Raw genomic sequence first — 27,843 nt, 5'->3', positions numbered from 1 at the left:
CTATAGAAATTATGATAGATACAATTTAGTTAAATAAGAACTAGAAGATAGGGTTGTTCTAGTTCTAGTAGAAGACTAGTTAAGTAGGAAACTAGGAACTACCGAACTAGAAAACTAATTGGTTCGGTTTGGTTCAGATCAATTTCGATTCACATAAAAAAACCGAAACCGACCCGATATATCGGTTTATGATTTTGCTCAACCCGAAACTGACCGGTGCTGATAAAAACCCGGCCTACTCAGGTTGGTGGGGTTGGGCAAGAGCCCTAGTTAAGACGATATCCAATCCACCCCTCCCAATAAGCCTGGCCTGCGCTCGTTATTTGTGCTTATATTTCAGTCCTGGCCTGGGTATATACAGTATGTGCTAAGCCTGGCTAGGCCCGGCAGATGATCATCCACAGACCAACTCCTTTGAAAATTGAAAATTTTCTAAAATTCAATTTTTTTCCAACGTGGAAACCCAGATATGTTTAGAAGTCATACATGTGGGACCTGCTTAGTGTTGGGTCCCAACTTCTGATAATCATACACGTGGCAAGCTAAGAGCTTCTATGTACGTATCCAAGTAACAGTTGAACGAGTTTACATTTGCGCTCTACAAAGCGCACCCCACAAGCGTCCCACTAGTACATCTCAGCGTACATGGCCCATGGGTAATTATCTCCAGTACTTATAATTGGGAGATGTTCCCGATACACCGTTCAGATGTGTTATGGGGCTTCTGTGGGGCGTGCTGTGTCGGGCGCCAATGTGATATCCAGCTGAACCAAAACACCCAATTGTTACTACGCGACCTATGTAAATAATCGCCGTTTCATTCAGGTATTAATCGCCGGCTGCAACGCTCAATTTCTTGTCTTCTTTCTCATGCCTTCTCGGCTCTTGTGAATTGTGATGATGAAAATAGAATTAAAATAAAAATAAAAAAATCAACTAACAGAGTAAATTGTAAGAACGAAGAGAAAGCGAGACCAAGGAAGAGAGCGAGAGAGAGAGTCTGACTCTGATCTCCTCAGTTGGAGTCTTGGAGAATCGAAAACCCTAGAATCCTGAAATGGAGAGCATTTATTAGAAAACAATAAACCTCTGTGGTTTGATCGAAGTTTCAGATTAGTGAAAACAATGTTGGAATGGCTCAGTACAGGCAAGCAGGCGCGGATAGATTCACAGTCCGAAGCCATGATTTCCACCACGGCAATGGAAGCTCGAATCCGGACCAGGTCTCGGTTGGCATTCGGGTCTCGCACAAACAAGGTCGAGCACGAAGATCCGGTCGCTCTGACAAGAGTTGGAAGATCTCGATCGGCACAGTCATTGTGATTCTGTCTCTCGTCCTCGTAGTCACCTTCTTCGCTTATAATTACGTTTCCAGAGATAAAGGTGGATTGATTTCTCGACTTTTGATTCATTAGTGCTTTCCTTTTAACTGCTCGATTTTTTTTTTTTTACTTTCTAAAATTGGACTTATTTCTGTTTAAAAATGGCTATCCTTTTGCCCCTAATTCTGTTTGATCTGTAAAATGGCTAAATCCTCTTCTAAACAGAATAAACAGAACTTGTGAAAGAATCTGTTTAAAATGGGAAAGTTTTAGTCATTTATTGCTGTTCTTTGTTTAGATCCAACTCTGGCGGGGAAGAAGTGCAAACTCTCAGTGATTTTGTCTTGCTTTTCTACTTTTCATTTGATGAACATAGTTGCTATTTGCACAGTAAATATAAATTCATTACATGTATATTTCTAGTTTTGAACATCAGCCCTCATTCCTCCCCGTTCTTGTTTCTCTTTGTTAATCGAGCATTCGGACGGGCTACTGCAATTACCTGTTAAATGACTAGAAAGGAATGCGCTGTGCAGAATTGAACAGGTCTGATAATCAGGATGATGACGCGAAGAATGACTTAGATTTTCTCACAAATGTAACACGGACCAGGGTTCCGAGAATCCTCAAGTTTGGTCATGGTTCTGTATCGCATGGTAGGGACTCAAGATACTGGGATAGGGATGACAGAAGAAGGGATGAAGAATACAATGAGGATGTATCAGAGCTCAGTGGTGGTGATGGTAATCGACCTCTAGACAATGAAAACGCGGCTACGAAAGAGAGGAGTAGCAGTAAGCAAAAGCCCGTTAATAGTACCAGGAAGAAGTCAAATGGGAAGCATAGTTTGGATCGTACAAGTGCAGGATTGTATAATGAAGCTGGGCGTGATGAACTGAAACTTTATGAAGCAGAATACCAGGCTTCTCTGAAGAATGTTGGACAGTCAGGACAGGACAATAGCAAAAGAGGTGACACACCTCATGGTGTTGACTCAGGATTGCATGATGAAGATGTTGATTCTGATGATGAATATAATGATGGTATTGATTCTCAAGATTCTCGCATGGAAGAATATGATGATCCAGAACATGATAAAGATCATTCTGTTGTAGAAAAAGCTCAGGATGATGATGGTGGATTGCCTTCTGATACCCTTGATTCTGAAACCAGGGAGGCTAAGGTTTTGGATGAAGCTTTCACAAATGAATTTGAGGAAAGGGACTCCAGGCTTGTAAACATTAATGCTGGTCGACTTGCAAAGAGATCTAGCTCTGACAGAAAAGCAGATTCAAGGAGAAGGCTGAAGCGTCACAAATTTTCTGGTATTTGTTTTGCCATTCTATGCAGATAATACTTGTTTAGTTCAACCTCTCCTTTTGTCCTAACTTTTTGAAATTTCAATTTGGGATGTAGAAACACAATTTTAGCTTTTTTCTAGAGCAATAGATTTGGGAGTGGGAATGCATTGATGTTCAATTCCTCAATCATCCATAAATTTTATCTGATGTTACTGAACTATCACTAAGAAAATATTATTACTTTTGTGAAGTTATAATACTGTCCGTACATAATGGAATGAATAGTATTAACGTGGGAGATATCTATAAAAAAACTATTAATGTGGGAGATGGATAAATAACAATCTTTTCTTGTTAAGATTATGCTGTATTAAGTTGTGTATTTGCTGATTATACAAATTTCTTGCATTTGTTCTTTGCATTTATTATTTATTATTGCCAACCTATTAGCCAACTGTCTGAAAGAGACAACTTGTTGCTTTACCTTGGTCTAGACTCTGCAGCACATTTGGAACTCTATTTAATTTGATGTGGTGTTTCATATTTGTGGTAAGCTACTCCAACATTTTGGTGGACTTAGCATTTACCGTGAGTGTGCAGTTTATCTGGCTAGTTGGGGATACGGACTAGTGGATTGGACTCTATTTAATTTGATGTGGTGTTTCATATTTGGATGGACTTAGCATTTTGATCAAGCAGCACCATATATTTTCATTACCGTGGAGGTTCAAGGGTGGGGATATGAACTAGTGGATTGGTCTTCCAACTCTGACATAGAAAAGGTTTCTGCACATGAGATGCTCATATTAAATTACAACAAAGAGAATAAAGTGGGAGAGAAATTGGATAGAGAGAAAAATGAGATCTCTCTCCTGCACAGACAATACCGGATGAAATGTATTTGGATTTATCTCTCACGGGAGGAGTTTCTTTGGATCCATCCAGTCCTTTTTTTTATCAGCTGGACCATCTAGTCTTGAGTCTTGTATTTGGTCAATTTCCCCTTTGGGTTATTTCTCTTGTTCCTCGATCTTCAAAACACTCTCTTCCTCTTCTTCTCCTTCACCTCCCTTTCCTTTTAAGTCTCTTTGGTATGGGTTCTTGTCCCTGCTAGAATTAGGGCTCTTATTGGGAAACATGCCATTTAAAATAAAAAAGATCAATACTTGCAATCTTTTGCAAAAAAGAAAACCAAATTGTTGTATTTCACCTCCTTTCTGTGTTTTCAAACTCTCTAGTGTTGATTGGGAACAGGTGGTGGAGAGAAGTGATCCAGAGGAGAGAAAGTTAGATTGGTGAATAATACGACTTCATGATGGTTGCTGACTGGAACTGATAGCCACTGGCAGTTCCTGGTATTTGTTTGGATGATGGCTGATAGCTTTGTTAGCCGTCGTTGACAGACTATATCTTCACTGTGGAATCTTCCGACGACTTTCAAGGGGGTTAGATTAGAAAGGAGGGTAGCTCCGGGAAGGGAAAGACTCATATATAGGGGAGAGAGCTTTGGGACGATTGCTTGGCTGGAAAAAAGGGAAGATAGGCACAGTGGAAGAGTGGAAAACTTTTGTAATAACTTTTAGGTAGAAGAAAGGCCTTTCTCATATGCTGAGAAGGCTCAACTCTTGTCTTGGTCAAAGGAGGGAGAGTAAACCTAAAAGTCGGTTCAAAATGCTTCTACCTTGTTCCAGATGGAGAAGGAGAACTGTAATGATTGAAGTTTCTGGAGGCTTGCATTGTTGGTATTAATGGAGATGAACTTCTCAGTTGAAGACCTACAATGTTGGGCTGTAAAATATTGGGATGTTTCTTTAGGGGTTAAGGGTGAGGAGAATGGCCAAAAACAAGTTTCTCTTTATTCTTCTGTCATTGGAGAAAGTGAGAAGAGTTCTTAGATCGGGTGCTAGAAATGTTGGAGGAGCTTTGCTTCACCTGTATCCATGGGAGGAATCAGAAGGTTGTTGGCAGAGGGAGACTGGCTTTCCCGACTTGTATTGGTTCAGAATCTTTGGTCTTCCACTCCACCTGTGGAGTGAGGAGCTGGTGAGGAAAATTGGAAACTTATGCGGAGGCTACTTGGATATAGACAACACAGTAGAGGCAAGAGAAACGGTGGAATGTATTAGGGTGAAAGCGTCCTGGAAAGGCTTTCCACCGTCAGCGGTAAGTGTGGTTGATGGGGAAAAGGTTTTTGTGGTTACAATTTGGCCTGGAATCCTTCTTGAGGTAGTGGCTCCAACTTTGGATTATGGGGAAGTGATAGAGGCAGAGGAATGTTGGATCCATAAATTTCTAGCAGGGGAAAGCATTTCAGTCGAAGTTAAGAGAGAAACCAAAGGAAAAGAAGTGGTAATGGTTAACCTCTCCTTGGTTGAGGAAGACACAACTCTGGCACCGGTATTGTTGCAGTTTCTGGAATCTGGAGAAGACCAAAGGTTGTTTGGGGTGCAACAGAGGTTAGGTTGCCACGTGGCACCTGGGAGAGAGGAGGGAGCAAGAGTTACTTACAAAGCAGGGCAGAAAAGATTGTGCTAAGGACCATTGGTCGTCTAAAGGTAACGTGAATAGCTTTGACATTTGTTGTCAGAAAAGCAACTTGATTCAAATTTCAAACTTGGAACAAGAAAAGGTGATTAACTTTGTGGTGGAAAAGTGTTTAGCCAGGTTAGAAATGATGGGGGGGTTTCAAAAGGAGGGAAGGCAGAAGTAGGATGAGAAAACCTCGATATTATAGGTCTTGTAGTTCTATCAGGACACATAGGAGTAGCACGTGGTCAGGGGATCGGTCTAGGCATGTAAGCGGTGGCAGTAGAAGAGGGACATGTGTAAACTCTTGTAGTTGGTTTAGACAAAGAGAAGCAGATCAGGTTTTGGCCAAACCAACAGAAAAACCCCTTTCTGATCCGACCTGAACTCAACTTCAGGGTGATCCTAATGTTTTGGTAGTAGCTAGTGAGCCCATTTCGGTCTTAGCAGAGGCTGGAACCAACTTATTAGTGCCCAAGGAAATCCAGAGCCTCCAAAGTCAAAGAAGATCACCTTGTTAGTCACTGATCGAAAAAGGTGAGTCAAGTTATGGTCCTTGTGTGTAAGAAGGGAAGCCAGGAGAAAGTTTGAACCCTTGTTCCTTTGAAGAGGTAGTAGTAGGAGACGACGTTTTTAGTGGTAAGCCTGGTTGCTTTGCTCCCAGTGGATAGTTGGCCTCCAATGGAACAAAGACAAACCGTTTGTTTTGGAAATGGAGCATTGGTGGAAGATCAATAAGACTGGAATGGTGAAGTTTCTCCTTGGGTATTGTTGAAGCTTTTGGCCTTTGGGGAATTTCTTGGGGTCTCTTTTAAAGGCATGGAAGCAAAAATAATTTTGTTGATTTCTGAGATTGAAAGATAGACACTAGAAGAGAAACGTAAAAAAGGAAGAAGAACAAGTAGAGAGTTGTTTAGGCTCTTGTGGGGGTTGAACGACAAGGCTGGAAGCAGAAACAATTTTGTTACTTTCTGAGATCGAAAGACAGATGCTAGAAGAGAAAGGTAAAGAAAGGAAGGAAAACAAGTAGAGAGTTGTTTAGGCTCATATGGGGCTTGAGTGACAAGGCGGGAAGTTCGACACCCTTAGGCAAAGGAGGAAGAAAAGGGCACTAAAAATAGTTTTCGAGGCACTTTTTAAAGAAAAAAAGGGAAAGAAAAAGAAAGAAAAAAGAAAAGGTTCAAGTTTTTAGAAAAGGAATTCTTTTTGCTCTAAGAAAATGGACCAATTTAGAATCTTCTCCTGGGATATCAGAGGGCTCAATTCAGGTCGGAGAAGGATGGTGGCTAGGGGCTTTTTGGAGAAGTGGAGCCCAACAATCCTCTGTGTTCAAGAGACAAAGATGGAGGACCTAAGCTCTGGGGTGGTTAGAGGTTTGTGGGGAGAGGGACTGCTTTTGGGAGGATATTGCAACTAAGAGGACAACATGAGGTTTATTGACCATTTGGGATCTAAAGATTTTATTTTTCTTGAGAGGTAGTTAAGGGTAATATTTCTCTATTTCCATTCTCTTCCAATCGATGGAGGGGAGCTTCAGCTGGGTTTTTATGGGGGTGTATGGTCCCAATGAAGGTAACAGAAGGGGGGATTTTCGGGAAGAATTGAATGGGATTTGGGAAAAGGAGTTTCCTTGGGTCATTGTGGCGGGGGGATTTCAATGCAATGAGGTTTGCTAGTGAAAAAAGGGGAGGAAATAGAGGCTGTAGGGGGACGAGAGGTTTTTCTCAGTTTATTTGAAGATGGGAATTGGTAGACTTTCCTCTAACAGGTGCCCAGTTCACTTGGGCAAATAATCAAGATTTCCCTATTCTGGAGAAACTGGACAGATTCATAGTATCAATAGATTGGGAGGAAAGCTTTTCAAATTTATCCCAGTAAGCTTTCCCAGACCTCTTTCATATATCACTCTTTGGTTTTGTTGGAATGCAAAGGGATTGTGGTGGTGAAAAACCTGTCCTTTAGGTGTGAACATATGTGGTTTGAAGAGGATGGCTTGTTAGATTTGCTAAAGGGTTGGCGGGAAGAATCACTCTCAGTTAGAAATCCTAAGCAAGGGAGCTGTAAGGAGGATGTTAAGGAGCACCGAGGTGTAACGAGGAAATACGAAGAAGGGACAAGACGCAGAGTTTAGGAAGGAAATCACAAGATACTTCTTGCCCAAAAATTGGTTCTTAGCAAGACCAACCCAGAAAGGACTGTGACTCTACTCTTACTGACAAAGGAAAGGAAACAAAGTCTCCCTCCTTTCTCCATCAAGGTATGACTATAAGTTTGTTTTTGGGTACTAATGTGAGTCCTCTGTCTGCTACCTGTTATCTAGGTTCCCGGCCTCATTACAAGCCACCAGCTATGGATGCAAAAGAGAATGACACAGGAAAGGGGGATTAGGCGTTAGTAGAAGAGATAGGATAAAGAATTTGGGAGTTAATTGAACAATCATTGGATGATCTGAAGAGGATGGAGTTGGAGGAAAATCAAATCGCAAATAATGGGAAAAGCAATGAGGAGGCAAATTCAATCACAAGAAAAGACAATATGGATAGGGGGACAAAAAAAAAGAGGGTGAAAAAAAGGAAGAAGTCACAATAAGAAGTTTGTGGAGAAGCCAGGAAGGATTCTAATGACTTGAAAACATATTTAAGGCTTAACAAAACCGAAGAGAAGGTGAGAGAAAGGAAGACGAGTGAGGTAGAGAGGATAAAGCTTGATGTGGAGGGAGATAGGGAGTTTAGTGAGAGGAAGGGCAGAAGAAGAGGGGGCAAATAAGTCGGTTGCTTGGTGAAGGGGTTATAAAATTGCAGTTGAGTGATGAAATTGATTAGTTGGAATATTCGAGGTTTAGGGAGTGCGAGGAAGGGAGCCTTAATCAAAGAAATGCTTTTTTTATTTTTTATAAATGAAGAATTTATTAGAAAAGGAGAAATGCTGAAGGAGAAACCAGTTGTTGTTCTGTTACAAGAGACCAAGCTTTCGACAGTTGATGATAGATGGGCTAGAAGTCTATGGAGGTCCAGGGGTATAGGTTGGGCAATCTTGCCATCATGAAGATCCTCAGGATGATTGGTGGTACTATGGTAAAAAGAATGTATTGCAAGGTGTGGAGGAATTGGTGGGGAAATTTACAATCAAATTCCAACAAGAGGATGATGGATTTGAATGGGTGTTAACAAACATTGACGGACCTAATGGATATAAAGAGAGGAATGGGATGAGGGAGGAGCTAGAAGATATACGAGGTTTGTGGGAAGGACTGGGGACTTTAATGTGATAAGATTTGTCGAGGGATCTAATAAGGTGAGGCAAAGAGTAGCCACTAGTATGAGAAAGTTTAATGAGTTCATAAATACTTGCGAGCTAAAGGAGTTGCCCCTTTTGGGTAGTAATTTTATCTGGTCGAATTTGTAGTCAAACCCAATTTGTTCTAAGCTTGATAAATTCTTATTTACAGTGGATTGAGAAGCTCACTGGGAAGGGTTGGTATTGAGGGCTTTACCTAGGATAACGTCTGACCATTGGTCTATCTCCTTGTCCAAGGATGAGTTAAGAGGAAGTGGTCCAGCCCCTTTTCATTTTGAGAACTTGTGGCTCTGTCACCCAGGCATAGTTGTTGCCTAGGCGACTAGGCAACTTTTGGAGGCCACCTTGCCTAACGCCAATATGGTTTTCATATTACCCATATATATTTGTTTTATTTTTTTAATTCTTATGTATATTTATATCATTTTATTGGTTGCTTTTATCTTATTAACATACACCCTGTTGTATGTTTCTTTTTTTATTAAGATAATTATTCTTTTATTAAAAGTATGCGTATGTTACAAGTTTTTTTGGGTTTGAGTTCTGAACTGAGACTGAGAAGAGAAGAGACAGAGAAGACCAACGACTAAGTTTCCATTGTTTCAACCGAGACTGAGAAGAGAAGACAGAAAAACTGATGACTGTGAAGAGAAGACAGAAAAACTGACGACTGAGAAGAAAAGACAGGGAAGGCTGACGACTGAGAAGAGTTTCCATTCTTTCAGTCCAAGTTGTGCAGGACCTCCAGGTAAGTTCTTCTGAAACAGGGTTGCGCCTCAACGTTCTAAATTTTTTCTTGTACTTTTGCACTATTTATTTATTTATTTACGAAGCAGGGGCTCAATCCCCTTATTTTTCTCCTTTTTTGAGCTGCATTCAACCTTTTTATTGGCCTGAAATAGGGTCTCTGCCCCTTAAACACAGTCCAAGTGGTCTTCTTATTCATGCATTTTTTTTTTTCTTATTCTTTTAAGAATTTTCTTTTGGGAACAAAACAGAGCCCCCTTATTTTTCTCCTTTTCTCACTGCATTTCTTGTTATTAAACATTGAAATTAATATACTATGTAAATGATGTATTTATGATGGCATGTTTATGTTTTCATATGGAATTTATAGTTAATTATTCATTTGAATGGTTTTATTAGTATACAGGTATGTTGGTTAGTATAAAAGACTAATGAAGTAGCTTAGAAGTAGGGATCTTTAAATTTTATGCTGTCAGATCCCATCACCTAGGCATAGCCTAGGTGCCTTCACAAGTATGCACCCAGGTTTCAGAGAGAAGGTAAAGGAATGGTGGACAGACAGTAGCCCTAGTGATCATGGGAGGGTATGAAATTCCAGCATAAGCTTAAGGAATTGAAAGAAACAATGAAGGTATGGAATGTACAACATCTTAGGAGACTAGAAAAGAAAAAGCAAGGGGTAATCAATAATATTGAGCTTCTGGATATCAAAGAAAATGATGGAATCTTTGGAGAAAGAAGAAAGCAGGAGAGAGGGAGACTAAGAAAGGAATTAGAGGATATTCTATTCAAAAGAAGAGATATGTTGGAGACAGAAATCTAGGCAAACTTAGATAAAGGAGGGGGACAGAAATACAATATTCTTCTATGCTTTAGCTAATGACAGGAGGAAAAATCTCATATCTAAATTAGAAGTGGAAGGCAAGACAATTGATCAACATGAAATTGTCGAGCCCTTGTGAACCATTTCAAGTTGATCTCTTGAAAACCTTACTTGAAGGCTTTGTGTGGAAAGGCTTGAGTGGCCAAGGGTATTGGGAGAGCAAAAGAGCTGGTTAGAAATAAGGTTTTTTTTGATCAGCCAGAAATTTTCATTAATAACAGAGAAATCTAGTTACAATAGATAAAGATTGCAGAGAGACATTAATCTAAACTGCAATCTCCAGCAATCAGCTACAGTTCTACCCACTACAATGAAGATCTATTTGCCCCTTGTTTTGCTAGGCTATCCGCCATCCCATTTGCATCCCGTTTGACCCAACAAACTGAGAGTTGATCCTCCTTGCAAGTATGTCAATTTCTCTGAAGATAAATTTGAGTTTCCAAGGTACAGATGTGATGTTTTTGGCCTAAGAAATGACCAATTGTGAGTCTCCTTCTATTTCCAAGTCTGTTTTCCTTCTGCTCAGCCATCTTTAGACTTTGAAGTAGGACTAGAGATTCAGCCTGTATAGAGTCACCAAAACCTATTGGTCATGAGTAGAGTGCCACCACCAGACCCAGATGATTTCTGAACACACCCCCTATGCCTGCCCTTCTTGGGTTGCCAAGAGAACTCCCATCAAAGTTCAGTTTTAGTTTGTTCAGTGCCGGTGGCTTCCATTCCATACTTACAAGTACTTTGGGTGCATCTGCTTGTGCTACTTCAGCACAATTTCTTAGGATCTCATTCATGGAGTAGTTTTTGAGTGTCTCCATGGTCTTCACCCAATGTGCAGTTCTGATTTTTATGGCTTCAATAACTTCCTCCTTTGTTTTACTTTTTCCAGAAAAAATTCTTAGGTTCCTTTCCTCCCATATAGTCCATACTCTAGCTGCTCTTGTTGCTTTCCATAAGAACTTTCCTCTTTTCTTCTGTTGACATAGGAAAGAGGGGCTGAATGGACTTACCACATCCTGTGGGGGAACCCATTTGCATCTAAACAGAGAACAAACAACATTCCAAATACCAGAAGCAAAAGAGCAGGATAAAAGTAAGTGGGTTAGGGTTTCACCACAACCCAAACAAAGGACACACACATGAGGAGAGAGGCAATTGTTTGGCCTCCTTTTCTGTAGCACATCACAAGTGTTTACCTTCCCTAGGAACACTTCGCAACAGAAAGCTTGTACTTTTGGATGAATCAGTTTAGACCAGATTTCTCTCACTGGGAAGTTCACCCCCATAGGATCAGTGTGAGTGCAAACCAAAGAAAGATGCACAGGAAAATAAACCATCAGAAGTTGGGGAACAAACTCTACTATTAGCTATAGATTGGTCCAAGTAGGCCCTCTCAAGTGTTGAAATCAAAAGCACTAGAGACTCGCATTCATTTTCCCTCAACCCTCTTTTGAAACCAAAATCCCAAGAGATCCCTAAATCTGAAAGCACACCAAACCTACCAACAGGTTTGTTTTTATGGTTTGATAAGGAGTAGAGGTCTGGGAATTTGACCATAAGAGGCACATCCCCAACCTAAAGGTCTTCCTAGAATAAAACTTTATTGCCATAACCAACATCAAACCTGATAAATTGAAGAAAGGTTGGATATACCTCAAAGATTGCCTTCCAGGGAGAATTTGGAGTTGCATTGGGGGCTAGTTTTGCATCCCAGCTGTTATTTGCTTCACCATGAATGCTTTTAATGACCCTGTGCCACAACCTATCTTCTTCACAAGAGAATCTCCACAGCCATTTCCCAAGAAGGGCTTTATTCTTCTTTAATAGGTTCCCTATACCTAATCCACCCATAGTTGTCAAGGTGACGCCTAGGCAACAAGGCGCCCTTTAAGGCTCACCTCACCTAATCGCCTAACAATTTTCTACTTCCTACTATAAAATACTTTTTTATTCATTATTTTTTGAGATTATAATTATAAAATAGACATTTTAAACTAAAATAATCATTTTGTGTGTTTATATACTAATTTCTTTTATTTAGTTATTAGGGTTTAATCAACACAAGCATTGCTAAATGCTGTATTGAACTCTCAAAAGACTTAAAAACATGAACCAGTAAAGAACTAAAAATTTTATCTAATCAGCACATTTTCCTCTTCCATATATTCTTCTTCTACTACTTCTACTACTACTACCAATACTTTTTATTTTCTTCTTTTTCTATAACAAAAATAAGGGGTTCAGCCCCTATATTTTTTGAATTTTATTTTTCTTCTTCCTTTTCTTCTCATGAATATGTTGATTTTCTATACTTTAATATGAAATTTATACTTTTCTTATGAAAATCATGAATAGTTATTAAAGAAATATGGTTATGGTACCTAGGGAACTACCCTAGGATCTTTGTTTTTAACATAAAAAATCCATCACCTAGGCGATTTGGCGCCCCCTAGTCCCCTAGCCTCACCTTGGCGCCTTGAAAACTATGAATCCACCTTGCTTCTTAGGGTAACAAACTTGCTCCCACTTCATTAAATGATCTTTCTTTTCATCCCCTGGTTCCCACAAAAAGTCCCTCATAATCATAGTTGTCAAGGCGTCGCCTAGGCGCCCTTGGCAGGGTGCCTCGCCCAAACGCCTTGACTTTTAGCAACTAGGCACCTGCCTAGGCGATTATGCACCCGCCTAGGCGACAAAAATGACAAGGCAGGCGCTTTTTATAATATCATTTATACCGCTGTATCTTATTAATGTATGTGTTAATACATTTTATTATATGCTATATATATCAATTATATTTTGTTTTAATGTTTTACTATTGAAATTTAAAAGATCAAAGGGTTTTGAGAAGAGAAAAAGAAAGAAAGAAAGAAAAGAAAAGAAAGGGGAAAGAAACAATAGAATAATAAAGTTATTTTTTTCTATCCTCTCTCTAATTAAATAAAACAAAAACTCCATCTTTGTTTTTTTTTTCTATTTTACTTTCCATCTTGAATATTTATCATATAAAGTTAATAACCTTCTTTAGCTGCTAATTAATATGAATTTGCTCTATTAATACTTTTTATAGTAGTATTATTTTTGAAAATAATGAAATTAATATACGTAAAAGTTTTTTATCTTTTAAATGTGATGATTTGCCACATTTTAGAGGAAATTTAATGTTCATAATAAAGAGAATTGCTATTTTTCAATTAACATACATGCTGAATGGTTTATAAAACTAGGAAACTAGCCAAAAGTCAGTTTTTCATGTTATAAAATTTTTATCGCCTAGGCGAGGCGCCCCAGTGTCGCCCAGAATCGTCTAGACGCCTTGAAAACTATGCTCATAATTTTCTCCAATTTCCTAGCTATTTTCACTGGAATCTTAAAGGTGGAGAGGAAATAAGTGGGTAGGTTTTCTACGGTTGATTTTATCAATGTGATTCTTACCCCCAAGGATATATAATTTCTCTTCCACATTGCCAACTTCTTTGTGAACATTTCTAGCACCGGTTTCTAGAAGCTTTCAGCTTTTGGATTCCCACCCAAGGGCATGTCTAAGTAATCTAGAGGCCAAATTTTCACTTCACAGCCTAGTAGATTTGCCCCCCTTCAATGTTGATTCCAACTACATAGCTTTTTCCCCAATTGACTTTCAGTTTGGAGGCCTGTTGAAATTCATCCACCAATCTTTACAGATTCCTTCAACTGGATTCATCATAGCTTTCATAGAAAATGATTATGTCATCAGCAAATTGCAAATGAGACACCACCACTTCTGTTCTATCCATCCTCCAACCTTTAAACTGGTTTTCTTGGTCAGCCTTGGTGATTTGTCTACTCAAAACCTCAACCACAAAAGTGAATAAGAATGGGGATAAGGGATCATCTTGTCTTAGTCCTCTTTTAACCTGGAAGAAATCCTTTGCTACCCCATTCATCCACATCCTTAATCCACATCCTCAGCTAATACATTCCTTAATCAACATCCTCCATCTTTCACCTAACCCCATATTTTCCATTAGATTCAATAGGAAGGACCAATCCACCATATCATAAGCTTTTTCTAGGTCCAATTTACAAATCAAACCTTTGCCACTTTGTTTTTTCTTAGCTGCCATACATTCATTTGCCACTAAGATTTGATCCACAATTTGTCTCTCTTCTACAAAAGCTCATTGGTTCAGAGAGATAACATAGGTCTATACAGTTTTCAACCTACCAACCAAGACTTTAGCAATGATTTTATGCAAGCTACTCACAAGACTTATCGGTTTGTAATCCTTAGGGATTTTGGCCTCATTTTTTGGCACTAAAGCAATAAAAGTTGCATTTGCTCTAGGTGATAACTTCCCTTCTTGATAGAACTCCTCAAATACATCCATTAATTCATCTTTCAAGATTTCCCAACAATCCTGATAGAAAGCCATTGAAAATCCATCCGGCCCTAGAGCTTTAGATCTATCCATCGAGAAATAAGGTTTGATTTGGAGGAAATAAAGGAAGCAGGTTTTTCGATGGATAGATCTAAAGCACCAGGTCAAGATGGATTTACTATGTTTTTTACCAAGACTGTTGGGACATTTTAAAGGAGGATTTGCAAGAGGTGTTTGTTGAATTTTCTAGGGGGGGGGGTAATAAATCCAGGACTAAATTCTACCTTCATTGCTTTGATTCCAAAGAAAGCAGGGACAATCCAAGCAAAGGACATTAGGTCCATCGATCTGGTCCATAGCCTTTACAAAATCATTGCTAAGGTGCTGTCAAGAAGAATTAAGTTAGTGCTTTCTCTATTATTTCCTTGAATCAAGGTGCCTTTGTCATGGACAGGCAGATCATCGACCAAATTCTGATTGCTAACGAGTATGGAGGAGCTGAAAAGATCTTGAAAGAAAGGTTTGATTTGTAAGCTGATTTAGAAAAAGCATATGATTTGGTGGATTGGGATTTCTTGTTGGAAGTGATGAGGAACTTTGGCTTTGAAGATTGATGGTGCAAGTGGACTAAAGGTATAGTAGCAGATCACTTCCTAGCCATTAGAGGATCGATGGTGCAAGGGGACCCCCTCTCTCCTTTCCTGTTCACCCTAGTAGCTGAGGTACTAGGTATCCTTATCCAGAGAGTGGATTCAAGGGGTTTGGTGAGATGCTAGAGAGTGGGAAGAGAAAGAGTGCCTATTACGCACTTGAAGTTTGCTGGTGATACCATTTTATAGGGAGGTGATTTAAATTGGGTGAGGAATTTGAAGGAGGTGGTCCATGTTTTTGAGAAAATGTCGAATTTGAAAATTAACTTTAGTAAGAGTTGTGTAGTAGGCATTAACATGGATGATAGAGATGTATTGGAATGTGGAATAAATTTGGGTTGTGAGGTATGCTAGTGGCCATTGAATTATTTGGGACTACAGTTGGGGGGCAACCCTAGGAGTGTGAATTTTGGAACTTAGTGGTGGATAGGTTCTCAAAAAGGCTAGCTTCCTAGAAAGGGAATATTTTCTCTCTTGGTGGAAGGATAACCTTGATCAAATCAACTTTGGCCAATCTGCTCGTCTATTTCCTATCGGTTTTTAGGATGCCTATGAGGATTTGTAGAAGGATAGAGAAGTTAATGAGGGATTTTTTGTGGGATTTTGGAGAGGAAAAGAGGGACCATAGGGTTAGATGGGAAGTGGTAAGTAGAAGTATGGAGTTAGGGGGTCTAGGAATTCGGAATATTTAGAAGAGGAATACAACTTTGTTGGGAAAATGGTTGTGGAGATTTCCATTTGATTAGGATAAATTGTGGACAAAGATGATTAAGAGCATACAAGGTTTGGTAGCTGATGGTTGGGACGTGGGAATTTCAGCCTGAGCAACCTTTGCAGCACCTTGGAAAGCTATTCACGCTGTCCTTCCTTGTTTTCTACCCTTTGTTGGGGTATATTTTGTGTTCTGGAAATTTGGTAACGTTTTGGGAACATGTGTGGGTGGGGGAAACACCACTTAAAGAGCAATTCCCTTATTCTCCCTTTCTAGGTACAAGAATAAACTTGCCACAACCTTTGTTTCTTCCTTTGGATTAGGGTCTGAGCTAAATTGGGACTTCGGGTTTAGACGAGGTCTTAGAGAATCTGAGTTGGATGTGGTGTCGTCCTTGGTTTAGATACTTCAAAAGGTTTTCTTGGACCCTTCTAGGGTGGATTCTTGAATTTGGACCCTTTCCTCTTCTGGATCTTTCACTTTCGCCTTTTTTTTTTCAACGATCTAACTCAACCTACTCCTTGCCTTTCCCTTCCCTACTAAATAAGTGTGGGGGAGACTGGTCCCTTCTAGGGTTGAAATAGTTTGTTGGGAAATAGCTCTGGAAAGAATTAATACATTTTTTTATTGGTAACAGGAAACTTTCATTAGATTATGAGAAGATTAAAATACAAAGGTGGGGGGAGGTAAACCCTCTTACCACCCCCCAACAATAAGATTACATAGTAGCCCAAAACAAATGGCTTCTTCCCACCCCCTGTTTGGCCAAAGCATCTGCAAATGAATTAGCACATCTTTTAACCCACTGAACAAGCACATCCATTCCTTGGGTTAGCCACTTGAAATGCCTTTATTCATTAATGTATGCCCATAACCCGTTGTTTGCCTTCTCTATCCAGCCAATTACTACTTGCGAATCGCCTTCAATAATCAGCTTATTTAGATTCAACTCCTTAGCCCTTTTTACCCCCTCCAGGAGGGCCTGAATCTCTGCTCTCAAAGAGTCTCCAACTCCAATTAATACTTGTGATCAAATTCAAAGAAAGAAGCCTTTTTGGTGCTTGTCCCCAAACTGGGGTACCCTTTATAAAGCTAATGGTGAGTCTTGCTTTCATTTACTAATCTCTTGCCCCTTTGTTTCTTCCATTTGGGAGTGGTTTCTTTCTTTATTTGGTTATAGGTGGACTCCCCCTTTAAGCATTCAAAGCCTCTTTGTCTACTCTGTTGGTAACTGGATCAAAAAGAGGGGAGGAATAATATGGAGGTGCACTAGGGCAGCGGTCTATTGGACAATTTGGGAGGAAAGGAACCAAAGAATATTTGCTGAAAAAGAAAGAAGCAGAGAGACAATCATAGAGGTGGTAACATTAAGGGTGGCTCAATGGGTAAAGATAGTAAACATATTTGATGACATTTCCCTAGAAGCCATTGTGAACAATTGGCAGGAAATAGCAGCCTTAGCTCCAAGCAAAATCGTCACTCATCCTTTATGGCATCTCTCGGTGGAAGGCTTTATCAAGCTCAACTTTGATGGGAGTAGAGAAGGAAACCCAGGGCCATCAAGGGTTGGTAGCATTTTCAGATCGGAGGTAGGTTCAATAATTGCTCTTTATTCAGGACCAATTGAATTTGGGGATTCATTGAGAGCAAAAATTCTAGTTTTGTTAGAGAGGGTGAAAAGGGCTAAGGAACTAAATATAAACAGGTTGATCACAGAAGGAGATTCTAGTTATTTAAAAGGTGCGCCTAGGCGCACAGGCGAGGCGCATTTTAGGGTAGACACCTCGCCCAGGTCTTATAATTATTTTTTGTGTGAGAACTAAGAATTTAAGACCTAATGTGGACTTGTTTAGGCTTGCCTCGAGGGGTGTGGCACAAAGGCAGCTCGTAGAATTAGGAATGTAATATGTTTTACATCACATTCGCTACTTGAAGTAATGTAATTGAGAAAAAAAGAGATTTTGGGTTTTATATGCTTGAAAATGTTTATATTTTGATTTTATTTTTAAATTCTCATTTTAATATGCTTTACATGTTATATTAATGTATTTTAATTTTAGATAATAGGTTTTTTAAAACATTTATTTAAAATTTAAGTTTATATTTTTATTAATATTATGCTTAATACTTTTTTGAAATTTTTGTCAGTTTTTGATTATGACATTTTTTTTATTTTTCGCCTTTTATTTTATTTTTTGCGCCTTGCTTAAAAAGGCACACACCTTGCTCCTTAGGTGCAAATTGACCCCTGCGCCTTTTTTGCACCTTGTGCTTTTAAAACACTAAGAGATTCACAAGTGGTAATTGGCTGGATGGATAAGTAAAACGATGGGATGTGGACATACATTAATGAACAGAGACAACTCAAGTGGTTAATTGAGGGAATGGAAGTGCGTAAGCAGTGGGTTAAAAGATGTGCCAATTCATTTGCAGACGCACTGGCCAAATAGGGGGTGGGAAGAAGTCATTTGTTTTGTGCTACATTGTAATTTTCTTTTTGGGGGAGAGTTGAGAAAGTTTACCTCTCCCCACCTTTGTATTTAAATATTTTCTATTCTTATTTAATGAAAGTTCTTTGTTATTGATAAAAAAAGTGGAGTATGACAGGCTATGCTTTCAGGAAGAAGTAAAATGGAGGCAAAGAATAAGATGTTTGTGGATGAAACAAGGGGACAGAAACACTTCTTTCACAGAATGGCAAATGGAAGGCGAAGACAAAATTTGATTAATAGATTGAAAGAAGAGCGGGAAAGGGTTGAGGGAGACAGGAGGGTGTGGGATACCATAGTTAGTTTTTATGAAAATTTATACAAGGAGATCTAGGCTTGAAGACCAAGACTGGATGGCTTAAACTTCGAGAGTCTGTCAGATGAAGAAGCAATTAGTTTGGAGCAGCCTTTCCTAGAAGAAGAAGTTCTTGAAGCAATTAATGAACTAGGAGGCAAGGCTTCAGGTCTGAATGGCTTCACTTTGGAGTTCTACAAGAGGTGTTGGACCTTCATCAAGACTGACTTAATGAAGGTTTCTGAGAAATTTCGTGAAAGGGGGCCTTGAAACGAATCTTAAACTCCACCATTCTATCCCTTATCCCAAAGAAAAAAGGGGCAGCAACAGTAAGGACTTTGGACACATAAGTCTGGTTGGGCGTGTGTACAAGTTGATTGCAAAGGTACTTGCAAAAAGAATGAAAAGGGTTTTAGGCTAGATCATTTTGGAAAGTCAAAGTGCTTTCATGGACGGGAGACAAATTTTGGATGGAGTCTTGGTGGCAACTAAGTTAATGGACTCAAGGAGTAACAGGGAGGAAGGAGTGATCTTAAAGGTTGATTTGGAGAAAGCCTATGGCCACTGGATTACATTGCATAAGAGGCTCAATTTTGGAAGGAAGTGGAGAAACTGGATAAAGGTGTGTATTACAACTACAAGTTTCTCTGTTTTAGTGAATGGTAGTCCAACTGGTAGAATCTTTAGCTCAAGGGGAACCAAACAAGGAGACCCTCTATCCCCCTTACTCTTCATCTGCATAACTGAAGCTTTGAGTGCTATGGTTAATAGAGCAATGGAAGGAGGTTTTTAGAGGGATTTAAGGTGGGAGAGGAAGTGGGGGTACCTTTACTTCAATATGCAGATGACATACTCTTCTTTGCAAAAGCTTCTCAAGATCAAATGGAGACTATTCACATGATTCTAATTTGGTTTGTAGCAGTCTCGGGTTTAAGAATTAACATTCAAAGTGAAATGTTTGCCTATCAAAAAATATATTTTGTCCAATATTACGTGCTATCATCTAAATAGATGCAACTGTGTCATTTGAGCTCAACATTTTATAAACTGGAAGAATTGCTAATTTGAGTAGATTTCACTTATTTATCAAAAAAAAAAAAAGATTTCACATCTTAATTTGGACTCTCAGTGTTTAATTAATATGCTAGTTTCATATTCATGAAATATATATGTATTTCTGTACATATGTAGGAATGCATGTTTGTATTGATAGTCTTGTTGATTTCTATTATTAGCTTTAATGAAATCATTTTGATATTTAAATTTCTTCAGGTTCCTCTTGTGAGATGAAATTCTTAAACTCTACTGCACAGCTTGTAGAGCCTTTAGAAAGTCGAAAATTTGCAAGGTTTTCTTTGCAGTATACAGAAATGGAAGAGAGGCCTAGTGGACAAGAACATTGGGAGCCACGATTTGCTGGACATCAGAGTCTTCAAGAAAGGGAAGAATCATTTTATGCACATGATCAAAAAATAAACTGTGGTTTTATCAAAGGTCCTACAGGATCTCCAAGTACAGGTTTTGACATTGCAGAAGATGATGCAAGATATATGAGTAGTTGCCACATAGCTGTATCGTCTTGTATCTTTGGAAACTCAGATAATTTGAAGACACCTATGAGTAAAACGGTACGGGTGCTGGTATTTTAACCTATTTTCCATGTCTTAAAATAACATTGTGCTTGTGCAGAAGCAAAATAGATATTATATTCTTTTATATTTGATATGATATTTCTGCTTATTGTTCCTCTTTGGAATTATTACCTGGTGAGTGCAAAAATCCTGGATGACAGTTCTTTTAGATTTTTAACAGGGTTACTAGTTACTACTTCCAAGCATCATCATTGTGGCCGATATTAACTTTGGCAAGATATAAGTAGTGAATAATGATACATAACAAAATTTGATAGAAATGTAGGGTATCAGCTATCTTTTTTTTTTTGATCAATAACAACATTTCATTACTAATTGCAAAAGTAATTAGAGTGAGGAAGATAAACTTTCTTATCTTCCAATTGGAGCTTAAAACTCCCAAGAACAAAAAGGAAAAAATTACACTTGTGCCTAAAACATGGACTCCCTCTCGACTCCTTGCTTAGCTAACCCATCCGCAAAAGAGTTAGCTGATCTTTTCACCCAGCTGATCTTAACTTCCATCTCTTGAACCAGCCACCTAAATTTCAATGCAGGGTATCAGCTATCAATAAATGTATGTATATGTAGCCTGAATTCATGAAGTGGGAGAATCGTATCCTCATTTTCTATATCTGTGCTCATGTTAGTATCTTGGAAAGTTGGAATCTTAGCGCAAGGCAGCTGTAAACATGGTTGCTACTGTACTAATAAAAAAAATACATGATTTCAACTGTGTTTTTGCTATATAAATGTGATTAAATATGATAATTGTCGGCTCATTTCTCAGTTCCTTTGCAGGTCACTCGGTTATCCAGGAAAAATGTCTGCTTTGTTATGTTCATGGATGAAAATACTTTGGAAACAGTTTCTTCAGAAGGCCAAAGGCCAGACAGAATGGGGTTTATCGGTCTGTGGAAAATTGTAGTGGTGAAGAATTTACCTTTTACTGATATGCGGAGAGTGGGGAAAATACCAAAGTTTCTAACACACAGGCTATTTCCTTCTGCAAGGTAAGAAAAAGAAAACAAATGGATGATGGTAATATTGTTGTAGTTCATAAAAAATGGTAATATTGTTGTATACATCATCCGAGTAGCTGGCAGTAAACAGAACATAATGGTGAAACAGGATTATAGTTGGGAGGGACAAGGCTTAGATGATAATGATGGCACCATCTGAATGGAAAAGGCTGTAATGCATCTCCCTTTGTTATTAATTATATTTTTCTCGATGGAATATTCATTATTTTGGAGGTTCCCCTTTATATTTATTTGTCCTTTTGTCCTTATCAACCCTCCTTTCCTTGTTTAGACTCTGAATCTGATTCTTTGTTTCAAACTGACCATATTTCCTGAGATCAAACATCCCAAAGGTCTTATTAATAGAAAAAAAAAACTCTAGGTCACTAAAGAAGTCTTAGAAATGTGCTGCTTTTTGGACGTCTTAATATTCTCATATGTATTTTGGCACAGCTACTATCTGAAGAGGATTTCCATTGCACAAGCAAGCATAAAAGATACCGTTTTATTTCCCTCTTTCTAAAAATAAATAAATAGATAAAGTTTTAACATTTCTTAGCTTCTCTCTCTCAGGCTCTCCACATTTTACTTTTTTTAGTCAACGAGGAGAAATTTATTAATTTTATCATGAAAATTAGTACAATATTCAATAGGTTGGAAGGTCCAACAACCCAAAATTACAAAATCACAAAGGACTCCAAAAGCTTCACATTGTTGTCCAAAACAGCTTCTATCAACTCCCTATTTTTCTAAAGAATTTGCCATCCCATTTGCTGTCCTTCTTGCCCACTTAAAAGTGGCATTGAATAACTTAGAAAGGCTTTCAATTTCCCTAAGTCTATGTTTAAGGTCCAAGGCACTTGATAGCTGCACTTTGTCCAAGAGATGTTCACTTTAAAGTTCCCTTCTACTTCCAAGTGTTGAAAGCTAGGTTGCTTTGCAAACCATAAGCCTTGCAACAAAGCCATCAATTCTGCTTTTATCAAATCTCCAGCTCCAAGGGTCCTGAATACATCACCACCACCCTACTTACAGAGTCTTTGAACACATCCCTTATTCTTGCTATCCCCGGGTGGCCCATGGTACTCCCATCAAAATTCAGTTTTAACAAGTTTACTTTTGGGGTTTCCACTCCATGATTACCCTATCTTTTTCTTTAGACAATTGTGCCACCTCTACCCTTGTTCTTATTATGTCATCACCTAACAGACTTGAAAGGTTTGTATTGTCTTTACCCAATATGCAACTTCTATTTTTATGATGTTTACTATCGCCTCCTTATAACTGCTCGTTGAAAATTCTCCCTTTTTTGTCTTCCTATATAGTCTACTCCACTGCTGCCGTTAATGTTTCCCACATAATTCCTCCTCTCTTTTTTGGTGGCCTTAAGAAGCTTTGGGGGGGGGGGATCCACTTGTAACAAAAGAGAGAAAATGAGGAATGGTCTCACTGCTTGTTTTGCATAAGAAGCACTACGAGGAGAAAGACATTTATTGGGCCTTCTTTTCTGCAACATGTTGCAGGTACTTATCTTTCCAAGGAATACTTCCCAGCACAGAGCTTGAACCTTAGGTGGAGTAGGCTTACTCCAAATCTCTTTCACTGGGAAATTCACCCTCAATGGAGTAGACATAGTAAGCTCTCCACATTTCACTTTTCCTGTAAATTTTGATGATGAGTTGTATTCAGAATGTAATTAAATATAAAGTGCCGTTCCTGCTCCTTTATGGAGTCAAAACAGCCATCATGCCTGCCAATCTAATGAGCAAAAGTAAACAAATCAAACAGCTAACCTCATAGGTTTGTGTCCTAATATAAAAAGTCCATCCAGGTCCTCTTCTGCTTAAGCTATCAGCTGGGGAGTTTGTTTATATTTTGATCAATAACAAAGGCAAAATATTATTAAGACAAATATTAAGTACAAGAATAGGGTACAAGAGGAAGGGATAAAATCTCTTAGCTCCTCCTCAAATGAGTTGCATCATAGCCCAAAATAAACAGTTCCCTCCCACCTCCTGTTTGGCAAGCATATCAGCAAACAAGTCGCCTCAATCTCTTGTAGCCAATTAACAATTTTCCTCTTCTCTTATATGTATAACCACCATCCAGCCTCCTCTTCTTTATGGAGCCAACTTATAACAAGCTTTGGATCTCCCTCAATTATCAGCTTCATGATGTTCAGATCCTTGGCCTTTTTAATCCCTTTCATAACCGCCATAATTTCCGTCCCCCAAAGAGTCTCCTACTCCAATAGGGCCTGAGTAGAGAGCAATAACATTACCAACCTCATTCATTCCTGAACACTCCTCCAATGCCTGATGGGCCAGGTTGCCTTCACTACTACCATCAAAATCGAGCTTAACAACATCTCTGGGTGGTGGGGACCAAACTGGCCTAACCACCCCCCTAAAGGGAGAAGATCTAGCAACCTCACCCCAATTCCTCATCAATACATCCCCTGGAATATCCTTGAAGAGCTCTGAGGACTTCACCCAATGGATCACCTTGATTGTAACAGCTTCAATAATGGTTTCTCTACTTCGATCTTTTCCAAGAAATATCGTTGATTCCGCTCTTTCCAAATTTTCCAACACACTGCTTCCCTTGTCCACCTCTAAAGCAATCTTCCCTTCTTCTTTGGCCAGGTTAGGAAAGTAGGTGCAAATAAGCTTTGAACGTTAGATGGAGGGTTCCACCTACACCCAAACAAAGACAAGAACCAATCCCAAATAGAAGAAGAAAAGGTCAAGACATTAATAAGTGATAGCAATTCTCACCATTAGCTTTGCATAATGAGCACCAGTGGGGGGAGTGGCACTGATTCTGTCTTTTTCTTTGGCCAAGTTATCTGAAGTTTGTGTGACCTTATGAGGTTGGGAAGCCTCTGAATTATCCTAGCGAAACGATGATCTCTTGGAGGTATTTTAAGTTTGTATCCTTCTGTTAATTTTATGAAACCCATAGAAATCTCCTCTATTTCTTCCTCGAGTATTACATGTTTATCTCAGAATTTATTTTGTTAAATTTACTTCAAATTGAATATAATTTCCTCATGGGTAAGAGAATATTTCATTTGAGTCTCCTCTGTCATTGTTGTCATCATCATAATCTAAGCCTTGTCTCAACTATATAGGGTCCACAGTTATCAGAACAGAAAAAAAAAGAGAAAAAACACTATATGAGGCCAGCTAAATGAATCCTGTTTGATCATTCTGTTCTGTTCAGTGCCATTTCCATTGTTAAGTTATTTCTTACTACTTCCACCTGTGTCTTTTTTTTTTCGGTCTGTCCTTAGCTCTTCCCTTCAACATGTGACCGATCACTTTTAACAGGTGCTGTTGGTGGTCTGCCATATTTATTGTCAAATTATGTGAACCACCTCTGGTATCTGATCTCATATTTTTACGTATTAAATCTTCTCAGGTATTCAATCTGGTTGGATAGCAAGCTACGCCTCCAAAGTGATCCTCTCCTCATCTTAGAGTATTTCTTGTGGCGGAAAGGTTATGAGTATGCAATTTCAAATCATTATGATCGCCATTGTGTCTGGGAGGAAGTGGCACAGAACAAGAAATTGAACAAATTCAACCATACAATTATAGATCAGCAATTTGCTTTTTATCAGGCTGATGGTCTCAAAAGATTCAATGCCTCAGATCCCAACAAACTCCTTTCTAGCTGTATGCAATCAAAGTTATACTTTATTATATACTTTTTCAAGTGAACTTATAGCTTAGGAAAATCTGTCTCACCTTTTTAAATGACTGTTCCTCCTGCTTTAAACAGATGTTCCTGAAGGGTCTTTCATTGTGAGGGCTCACACACCAATGTCAAATTTGTTTTCCTGTCTTTGGTTTAATGAGGTTGATCGGTTTACTCCTCGTGATCAGCTAAGTTTTGCATATACATATCTGAAGTTGAGAAGAATGAACCCTGGAAAGCCATTTCGTCTCAATATGTTCAAGGTGTACCATAATGTCTTAACATACTTGATCTATCCTAACATTAGAGAAAATATTTTCTGACCATAAATTTGCCGTTTCTTTTCCTCATTTGGGCTCCTTCTATTGCAGGATTGTGAGAGGCGAACTATAACCAAACTATTCCATCATAGGCCAGAGGAGAAGCGGAATGTTCCTTTGCGGGTGATGAGGTGAATTAGGGTTGTGTTATGCCTTGTTGCAGAGAACTGTCAGTTTTGGTTAATATTCCTCATGGTCCTGGTTCATCCAAAAACTGGAGATGATAGGCTTAAAATTCCCAACTGCTTTCCAGAACTGCTGCTTGCCCTCATGGTCGTTTTATTCTGCAGCCTGGATGTCAAGGAAGTCCAAAGGTTCTTGTTGAGTTCAGATTGTTGCTCTCTCATTTCGTTTTGTTATCTCCACTGAGTATAAAAAGAAATATACAGTTGGAATTTACTCTCAAGATGCAATTCTTTTCTTTCTCAATTTATTGCATCTTTGGTGGCATGGAGTTCCTGATTACATCTGTACTATTACTACTATGACTGCTACTTCCATGACTACATTGTTGTTTATTGACCCATTTTTTAAAATTTTCTATTTTTCTTTCATTTAGCTTTTGTCCAGCATCTTTTTCATTGTTATCTATTTTTCAGCCTTTGGTTTGAAGTTTTGATCTGTCATCCATGCTTTGTATGATATTTTGACAATTTGGTTATGATGTTGTTATCTCAAACTTTCTCCTGTTACAAATCTGTACTCGATGGAAATTGTTACTTAATTTGAATGCTTTTTCTGTTCATTAAGGGAAGACCAAGGATGATTTGGCTGATGTAGCAGTTTGTCTTGAAAACCAAATTCATACATAAATTTCCATAATGTCTTGAAATGCAGAGGGATGCATGTGTTTCAGACTTAGTCAGACCTGGGTGGACTTTTTATGCTTAACTGGATATTCCAGTTACATTTGTTTTTCAATTTTGTTCAGAGTTTGGATCTTCTCCTCACAGAGCGTGCCTCATACCAACAAACCTCACAGAGAATCACAGGCGTGCATTGAGAAACGTTTTTTTTTTTTTTGAGAAAAAGTTTATAAAAAAAAATGTTCATGGGAAGATGTTAACATGGATTTTGTACGATCTGTATATGATGTTATCATTCATGTTCCCAGCACACAGCTGCGATGCACTGAGGATGACGGTGTGAGGTTTGCTCTTTGAGGAGCAGACGAACTCATTGTTTAACTAGCCTGGTTGACTGGTTTTGTTGTACAATTGCAGAATCAAGAATAAGTTCAATTAGGTCCCCTGTTTGAACTTTATTTCTACCACAAGGTTTTATTTGGTCTAACTTAACTGTTCATTGTATTGTGCATCCTCCGAATTGCCATGTTTTTATAATGCTTACTCATGTCATCTCCACACATGATCTTATATTGGAGTTTCCCCTTGGAATTATTATCTTTATAATCTCCATTTTCATTTAAGAAGGCCAATGGCATGGACCTATTTTGTGGAAAGGGTTTTGAAGCAAAATTTGCCCATGGTCATGAGCAGCGGGTGGAAGATGTGAGGGATGTTAACAAAGTTAACATGGATTTTGTACGATCTGGTGGTAACATCTTAAATCTAGAGCACCCCATCTTCACACTCTGGGTTATCATGTCACTTGGATTCTCTTTAACCATTTTCAAAATATACGAGAATGAAAAGTTAGTTTTAGGTTTACTGCGTTGAGACCTGCTGCGTGGAAAGTGGACACCATGCGATATGTAGAATCGTGGAGGTAGGCTTTTGTGCAATTTGACTTGTTCCTCTTATGGAATAGAATTCTAAGCCTATTTTTATTTATCCACTCGTTGAAGGAACGAGTACATAACCCGGATTTTGGTTGATGATGGACCATATTCTCTCAAGTCTCAATTCATGGACTCAGTCTATTGTATTGACGGAGCAAGAACTAGTTTGTATAAGAGGTTCTAGACACATGCGCTTGAATTAATGCTATAATATAAACAAAAACCCTGTTTAATTGTGCATACACTTGTGAAAATGTGAAAGAAATATTTCCATGGTGATTGGTAGTGCCAAAAACATTTTCAGTCAAGACAGCATATATGGCAAAATTTATGGCCAAGAGAAATTCAGTCTTGCCAAGCTGGGGCTTTAATGGAATTTCGAAGGCCCAATGTCCTCTTAAATTGAGAACTTTACTCTTTATGGTCTTAACCTACAAGTTACCCTCAAAGAAATTTTTGATCAATAGAGGATATAATATTGATAGTGCTTGTAAAATTTGTGGGGAAGAGGAAAACCTTGATCACATTTTTATAGACTGTTCTTTTGCCAAGAAAGTATGGCTTAGGTTGGGTCAAATATTGATGGTCCAAAAGATGGTGATAACTCATTGGGAACATCTCCCCCTGGATGATACTAGGTAGAGGATGAGATGTTGAACCGTTTGATTTTTATCGAAGGTTTCTCGTTTCCCTCGAAGTAGGTGAAACTCGTGTTACATCCCCAACAAAGCTTCTTCGATTCCCAAGTTGTCGCAGTTTGTTCTCCCAAGGTCCTAGTTACACTAAAGCCCATAATCAGCTCTGCAATTGAAGCCTGGATGCGCTAAAGCTCCAGGGGTCTGCAGAT

The 27,843-nt window shown here is 38.8% G+C and overlaps 1 protein-coding gene across 1 annotated transcript; it reads left to right on the top strand.

Annotated features, from left to right (window-relative positions):
* The first annotated feature begins 803 nt into the window (after nucleotides 1-803).
* LOC148852494 (uncharacterized) lies at nucleotides 804-25,809 on the top strand. The gene is made up of 7 exons (XM_088944951.1): nucleotides 804-1,383; nucleotides 1,859-2,647; nucleotides 19,853-20,208; nucleotides 21,013-21,224; nucleotides 24,657-24,913; nucleotides 25,020-25,198; nucleotides 25,307-25,809. Exons 1-7 carry the CDS (start codon nucleotides 1,134-1,136, stop codon nucleotides 25,388-25,390), a joined length of 2,127 nt encoding a protein of 708 aa, XP_088801077.1. The 5' UTR covers nucleotides 804-1,133; the 3' UTR covers nucleotides 25,391-25,809.
* The last annotated feature ends 2,034 nt before the right edge of the window (nucleotides 25,810-27,843 follow it).

The sequence above is a fragment of the Nelumbo lutea genome, chromosome 5, assembly GCF_056320005.1.
Source record: "Nelumbo lutea isolate HS-2025 chromosome 5, American lotus-T2T, whole genome shotgun sequence".
Lineage (NCBI taxonomy): Eukaryota > Viridiplantae > Streptophyta > Magnoliopsida > Proteales > Nelumbonaceae > Nelumbo > Nelumbo lutea.
Note: the sequence above shows the minus strand (reverse complement) of the source record. Positions and strands in the feature narration are given on the sequence as shown.